The sequence below is a fragment of the Oreochromis niloticus genome, linkage group LG20, assembly GCF_001858045.2.
Source record: "Oreochromis niloticus isolate F11D_XX linkage group LG20, O_niloticus_UMD_NMBU, whole genome shotgun sequence".
In the NCBI taxonomy this organism is placed as follows: domain Eukaryota; kingdom Metazoa; phylum Chordata; class Actinopteri; order Cichliformes; family Cichlidae; genus Oreochromis; species Oreochromis niloticus.
This window is the reverse complement of record NC_031984.2, coordinates 30,613,666-30,620,966: the sequence shown is the minus strand read 5'-3', so window position 1 is coordinate 30,620,966 and position 7,301 is coordinate 30,613,666. Positions and strand designations below refer to the sequence as shown.

The window sequence follows — 7,301 nt, the reverse complement described above, 5'->3', positions numbered from 1 at the left end:
AAAATTGTTCCATTCTGGGGTTTTTTGTGTCTCACCTTTTGTTGGAATTTGGTTTGTCCTTAGTGTCTGAGATGCAGTGAGTCTATAGGCTGCAGTGTGCAATAAAACCTAGCTTAGTAGACGTGGTACTCATGAACAGCATCAATAAAAAGCTGGAAAGTCAAAGAATGATAAGTGAACTAAATAGTCCTTTCTGGGAGAGACTTGGGCTACTACAATGGCTTGGTTTCAGAACGTAAGTACTGGCACCAACTTTCACAGGCGTGGGGATTTTGTCACTTTGGTGATTCATAAAAGGCACAAACCGTGACAGAGAGGGAAAGTTGTGGTCCACTCACGGACAATATCTATAATTATATAACAAGAAAAGTCAGACACTAAGTTGTAAAAGTAGGAATTATCTTACATTTGGATTCATAATAGTACTGCAAAAGGCAGCGATATTAATCCAGTGTACAGGTATATGATGAATAACGGGAGCTAAGGTCAAAGGTCAGTCTCCATCAGACTCTTACTTAGGTTTGCTAGTTATTTCACTATGCTACCATTAGCTGAATAATTAGCTCAAGTTTGGTTGTTACTGCAGTATTGCCCATGAAGTGTTAAACCCTAAATACTCTAAATACTCCAAATTGTATAACTTCAAATGGTAAATGTTGCAAAAGTCTATCAGTACAATTCAGCTCAGGGGTTCAGTGAACGCTTTGGAAGAGCCTGGAGCTCAGCTATTATGCCAAGAATGTTCTTATGTTATCTTAAGCTTATTGTTATCTCCCATTCCCCTTTTTTATGTTATTAATATTTTTAAGCTGCTTCAGTGTGTGTTAATGGGAACAGGGGTTTGGGATTCCTGTTTACTTGTCTTTAAAAGAGCAGGAGCTCAGCAGACTAAACAAATGTCTGAATGAACAAGACGCCGTGATAGCAAGCATAATTTCAGATGGACTTTATTGAAATGTCTGAACATAACAGCAAAGCAGGCAGACATAACTGGACAGAAAGAAAACAAAAAAGATGATGAAATATAAAAATAATTTCATTTATTCTGACAATTTTATGACTTTGAAATAACGTCTTGAATCTTTTTTTTTTTGAAAAACCTCTCCAATTTGAAACTTTTGTAAACATCTGCATGTCGACACACAAACACATAAATAACTCAAGATGAAATAAATAAAAAATGATTTTGTTTTCTTCTGATCCAGTTTTTTTAGCAGCCTGTGGGAGAGCTGTATACCCAGGAAGTAGAACTATTGGTAGAGATGGCCGAAGGGTCTTATTGTTGTTAGTGCTCTATCACTAAGAAGCAAAGAGGTAAAATTTGACCAGTTGTATGCTAGTGTTATAATGCTGTGACAGTGACAGGTGAGAGAATCAGCTGCTTGCTTCTTGCATTCAGAGGTTCTTGGTCTCTGTGCTGGAGGACACCACCTTGCCGTCCACCAGCGTCTGTGTGACCGTCATCACTTTTTTGGTCTTGGTCACTGTTGTTCTCTGCTCTTCCAGAGCATCCTGGAGCCTAAGTAAAAACATTAATACTCAGTTAACTTCCAGGTAGTTTCTACTTTTAGACTTCTAAATGATAAGAAAACTATCCTACGCACTTGAAGTCTCCACCATCCAGCAGCCGTCGGTATGTTGCGATCTCGGCCTCCAGCTTCATCTTTGTGTTGAGCAGGGCCTCGTAATCCTGCGTCTGCAACTGGATTTTGCTTCGCAGCTGTGTGAGCTCTGCCTCCAGACCCAGGATGATGGTGTTTAAAGACTCCATCTCCATGTTGTAACGGAGCTCCGTGTCCCTTAGCGTGCCCTCCAGAGAGGCTTTCTGTAAGCGACAAGAAGGGGTTACATTTTTACAGTAGACTCAGATTAGCGATGACAGCTCCATAGAGACAAATCACTGGAGTGCAACGCTTGTGTCAACAGAATACACCCGAGAGACTTGAAGTGAGAGTGCTGAGCTGGGCAATGCGGAGAGTTCAGATAAGCGTGTTTAGAGGTAAATGAAGGGCAGACTGCTCACCAGGCTCTTCTGTGATTCCAGTTCAATCTCCAGTGTTTGAATCTGTCTGCGCAGTTCGTGCACCTCTGTCTGGGCACCCTTCAGGGCCTCTGTGTTCTGTGTCACCTGTGTCTGCACTTCTGTTATCTGATTGAGGTTAAAAGACAAGTTAGTCAAGAGTTCATTTATTTAAATTTTTTAACTTGATTTGTTTTTGCTAATGGTTTACCTGAGATTCATGCCACGCTTTCAGTTCTTCCTGGTTCTTCTGTGCCATCTTCTCATACTTGGCCCTGATTTCTGCCATGATCTGAGCCAGATCCTGGCCTTTAGGAGCGTCGACATCCACGTGGACTCCAGACTGGGCAATCTGGTTACGAAGCTCGATAACTTCCTAAAGAAAGAAAAGAAAGTCAATAGAAAGTCACTCTTATTGTTTACCTTACCTAACTGCTTTCAGGTCTATAGAAGACTTCTCAATTCTTTTTCATTCTACCGCTTGACCTAAGCCATGACCCAGCGGTGACCCTTAGCCTCTATCCAACCATAATCACACGCTTCGGTCAGGCAAATATACAGGTCTGTGCCTGAGTCCCTTAACACTTAATTTAATATTTCCCTCAGTAAACAAATGGTTGTGTTTTGGCTTATGCACTCAAATCATAGTCATTTGAATTCTTTGGAGCTTTCTTTGTTGCCAGTTGTGGCTGGGAACCATTTTTACGATGAGGCTTCCCACAGAATTCACATACAGATATTTCAGATTTCTTAAGCAACCTCTGCCTTCCCAGCAAAGTTTTCTAAAGACTGTTTTCCACAACATCCCACTCAGGGAGGTGTAGGCTGTAGTCGTGGCTTTCACTGCATGTGGAACTTAAGCACATATGGTTGCAATGAGAAGGATTAATGAGATGAACAGATCTGCAAACAATATGTATATAATTATGCATCTTTCTGTATTCGACTATGTTGAAAGCAGCACAAATATAGCCTATAGACCTGATTTAAATATTTTATATTTGAAATGTTGTTTTTGAAATAAGTTCAGAAAGTAATCAAACTCACATTTTCATGGTTTTTCTTGAGGTGGATGAGCTCCTCCTTCAGTGCTTCGATCTCGCTCTCCAGGTTCATGCGGGTCAAGTTGGTATCATCGATGACTTTCCTCAGACCAACAATGTCGGCCTCCACAGACTGGCGGATGGCCAGCTCGGACTCATATCTAAACAGGACAGGGCAAAGCAGTTAGGATAGTGTCAGAGTCTGGCACAGCTGCTCACATTCACAGAGGCTTAATGAACTTAGTCTACCTGTAAATTTTTGTTAAATATTTTGCTACACTTATTTAGAGAGTTGCCGTACTTTGTCTTGAGTTGCTCATGATTATTTATGTGTTTGTGTGAACTGTGTATGTTTAGAAAATGTCAGTGTACATCATTATTTGGTCAGCGTATAATATTGTTACTTTATGGTCAGCTCTGTTTGCTACTACACATAATTTATGACACAACTCCAGCAGTTGTGATTCAAAGGTGACGATTTACGACTACATGACTGATGACTGACTCCTCCTTTAGATCTTCACACTGGATTCGTCCTACAACCCATCCTGCACTAAAAGAGGGTGTGCCAGCAGTTGTCTATCTCAGTGTTTTACAATGTCAGTGGTAAAGCAGGCGGGTCTTACTTCACTCGGAAGTCATCAGCTGCCAGGCGAGCGTTGTCGATGTTGAGAACCAGACGAGCATTGTCGATAGTGGCATCAAACACCTAGAATCGGATAACAAAAGAAAAACGTTATTTCAACTGCAAAGTTGAAACATGAGGCAGCTGACAGTAGAGCAAGCAATTACAAAAGAATCAACAAAGAGAGACAATGACTATTGTATATATTTTATTATTGTAGTTTTGTAATATTGCTTAAGAATGTATTTTTCTTACTATTAGAATCACCTGAAGTTACCTGTAGTTTGAACTGGTACTGTATAAATATTTGAATATTATATTTAATATTATTGTAAAATAATATCTTGACATACTTTGAAAAGTTAGATGAGAAGCTGAAGACTAGAATTTGTTTGCTAAATGCTAAGCTATGGCTAACAGCCAGTTAGCATAAAGCCTGAAAACAGCTGTACCTCAGAGCCTTTTAGCTTTGGTAAGACTTCATATAAAGGGGAAAAAAAATTATTATACCAAGTTAATGACTAGGCTAGGTATTCTTTTTTATTTTGTGTTTTTCAGTGTTGCTTGGCTAAGTCAACCAGCTGCTGGCTATCGCTATGCTATTAGCAAACAAAAATCTTACATTTTACACAGTGTTTCTCCTTTTGGGATTTGATTTGTACTTTGTCTGAGATGCAGTGAGTCTCTAGGTTGCAGTGTGCATTAAAACATCAAACTCAAAAAGCGTTGTTCAAAATTAGCCTGATGTTATATATATAGATAAAAATAATTTTCTACTCATGCTATGTGTACTGTTTAGTTTTAAGTTTTCATAGAAAACTATAAAAGTTTATTGGGGTTTACTGTTAGAGGATAAATGTCACTGTCTGTGTGTGTAAATGTGAATAGTGGCGGCTGCTTCCAAAACTAAATGGTTGGAATATTTGTTCTAGCTGACAGATAAGACAGATAAGGGCTGGGATGGATGGCAAGGGAGGTATCCAGAATGCGCCAATCAGTGGCTGCAGGGCTGTTGGTGCTAAGGAACAGGATCTTGTCGGCAGACAATTTGCATGAGGATGGTGGTGACTATGGCTGTGCCGGTGTGTTTGTGTGTGTTCGTTCACTTCACATTCAAGACTGTGATTCTGAGGGTAGTCGACTTTTCATGTCAGAACTAAATTTATTTTTAATTTCTGTTAAATTTCTGTGAGAATTTTTTGGTTTTTTGTTTGTTAGTTTTTTTGAGGTTATGGGTGATTTCTTTGCGTCATTCCAGATGAAATATTAGGCGTGTTCGACCTTTATCTGTTTGGCTAAGCTGAGGTCCTTGGTTGTTAGTAGAGCAAACAAAACCCAATTCCAGACAGCGTTTGATCTTATGTAATGTTTTGAGAAGTAAAGGATTGGGGGAAAAGTCTCTCATTCAAAAAAGAAATTGCCGACCTTGATGCTAGTATCCTATTACAAAGATTAGACTAGAAATATGTTTTCCCACAGTGATAAAACGCAAAGATACGCTACGCTACAGTTGAAAGTCCAGAATGTTCCATGTGGCAAGTCTGACTTAATGCTCTCAAATAGCAGTTTTGAATGTAGAATGTCAGGATTTTGTGCTTCAGTGAATCTGCTGGGTTTTTTTTCTGTGGCACTCAGTGGAACAAAATAAATAATTAACATGTTTTTGCTGCTTGTGTAATGAAATCTTGAACCTGTGTGGAAATGACAGTTGAACTGACTTCATAGCATGTGTCTGTTAAGCATAAGTTAACATCCAGTCACTTATAAAATGCTGATAGAGCTTTCTGTGTCTAATAGGTTTCCTTTTTATCTCTCACTTTCTGTTGGATGAACGCAGAGCAAAATTGCTGCAGTCTCACTGTCAATTTAAGAAGACTAAACAAGGAGGGAAAGGATAGTTAAGGATGGGAAGTATGGGTTTTATAAGTAGTCGCAGGATTCTTTCTCTGGTTTCCTGTGTCTGTGACCCCTGATGATCCAGCATTCCTCCTCCATACTGTTTCCGGTCCAACCCTCAGCCCCCAGCTCAAAGCAGTAGTGGCACTATGCCAAGCACTAGCAGGAATCCACTCTGTTAGGATTCTACAAACTATACGAGACCCTGAGAACTAATGGGGTTATATTTAGTCAAAAATATATAACCAATCAGGTACACTCACAACATCTTAAAATGTTTATCACAGCACATCTCATTCTGCTTTTCATGTTCATCTTCTTTCATCTTTTATTCTTTTTTATTAACACATAAACGGTCACATTCCCCTGTCTGCCCTCATCATCCCCCCCAACCGCATTTCCCTCCTCACCTTCTTCCGCAGGTCGTCCAGGATGGCCTGGTACTTGCTGTAGTCTCTGAAGTCAGGTCCGCTCTTCTCCAGGGCCTCCTTGATCTTAATCTCCAGCTTGAGGTTGGCCTGCTCCAGGTTCCTCACCGTCTCCAGGTAACTGGCCAGGCGGTCATTCAGGTTCTGCATGGCGAACTTCTCGTTGCCCATGATGTCGGCGCTGTTCCCGCTCACCTGGATGCTGCTGGAGAAGCCTCCTGCTCCAGAGCCAGCTGCCATGCTGGATCCCAGCCCACTGCGGTAGCTGGAGGAGACGCTGATTTTGGTCCCACCGGCCCCACCATGAATGCTGCTGGATTTGTAGACCGGAGCAGAGGTGCGAGTGATGGACATAGCAGGAGCCCTGCTACTAGTGGAGGAGCGCACAGAGTATGTACTATGTCTGGAGGTTTGCATTGTCGCTATAGTGTGAGACTCAGTGAGAGAGACTGTCAGTAAGAGAGACAGAGGTACAGCCTGGGCAGGCAGAAATTGGAGCTCACAGACACAAGGCAGGAGGAGAGGGAAAGCTTTTAAACTATATAAACCTTGTGGGCCCTCAGGTCCGCCCCTCTGACCACTCCTCCTAGCCTGTGTCACCTCCCTTTTTTTCCACTGGCCTCAGCCACACTTACTGCTCAGAACCTGCCTTTGTCCTTGAAGGCTCCCTAAGTTGGTAAATCTTGACTCTGTGGTATTCAGTAACTTGATATTTGGTAGAATTATAAAACCCTTTTTTTCCCCCTATATGAGACTAGAATGGCCCTAATCTTAGACTTTACTGACAGAACAGTAAAGAATAAAACCCACAGTGACAGTTAAGGAATGCCTAAAATAATATTAGGCCTGGGCACACAATGTTTATTAACAATGGTTCCAACAGTCATAGGATCAACAGTACTGAGTTACATAAACAGCTATACCTTCTTTTGACTCCCATGTTAGACTCATCATAATCTCCACCCTATAGGAGTGACACACCCAAAAGTGACCCACAGATTCAGTGAGTGATCACATGCTCAAATGATGTCATCACTGCTCTAGTCATCACAGCTGATGAGATCAGGTCATTTCACACCTAGATAAGTGGGACGCACCATATGACTGACTGCACTTCTGCATTAGCTGTCATGTAAAAATGTCATCTTTTGTGTTTGTCAGCACTGTTACTGATTTACCACAAACAAAACACTCAATAAACATCTGCAATCATAGTATTTTATAAAAGCATTATTTGGGATCCAGCTAATTATTGTTAAAGATATTTTTATTCTATTCCAGGTGCCTGT

At 40.9% G+C, this 7,301-nt stretch overlaps 1 protein-coding gene across 1 annotated transcript; it reads right to left on the bottom strand.

The window, feature by feature from the left end:
- Nucleotides 1-931: 931 nt before the first annotated feature.
- On the bottom strand, nt 932-6,542 carry krt18a.1 (keratin 18a, tandem duplicate 1). Its single transcript, XM_005454070.4, has 7 exons — nt 5,995-6,542; nt 3,690-3,772; nt 3,068-3,224; nt 2,232-2,396; nt 2,024-2,149; nt 1,605-1,825; nt 932-1,519 (listed from the first exon to the last, which is right to left on the bottom strand). Exons 1-7 carry the CDS (start codon nt 6,427-6,429, stop codon nt 1,396-1,398), a joined length of 1,311 nt encoding a protein of 436 aa, XP_005454127.1. The 5' UTR covers nt 6,430-6,542; the 3' UTR covers nt 932-1,395.
- Nucleotides 6,543-7,301: the final 759 nt, after the last annotated feature.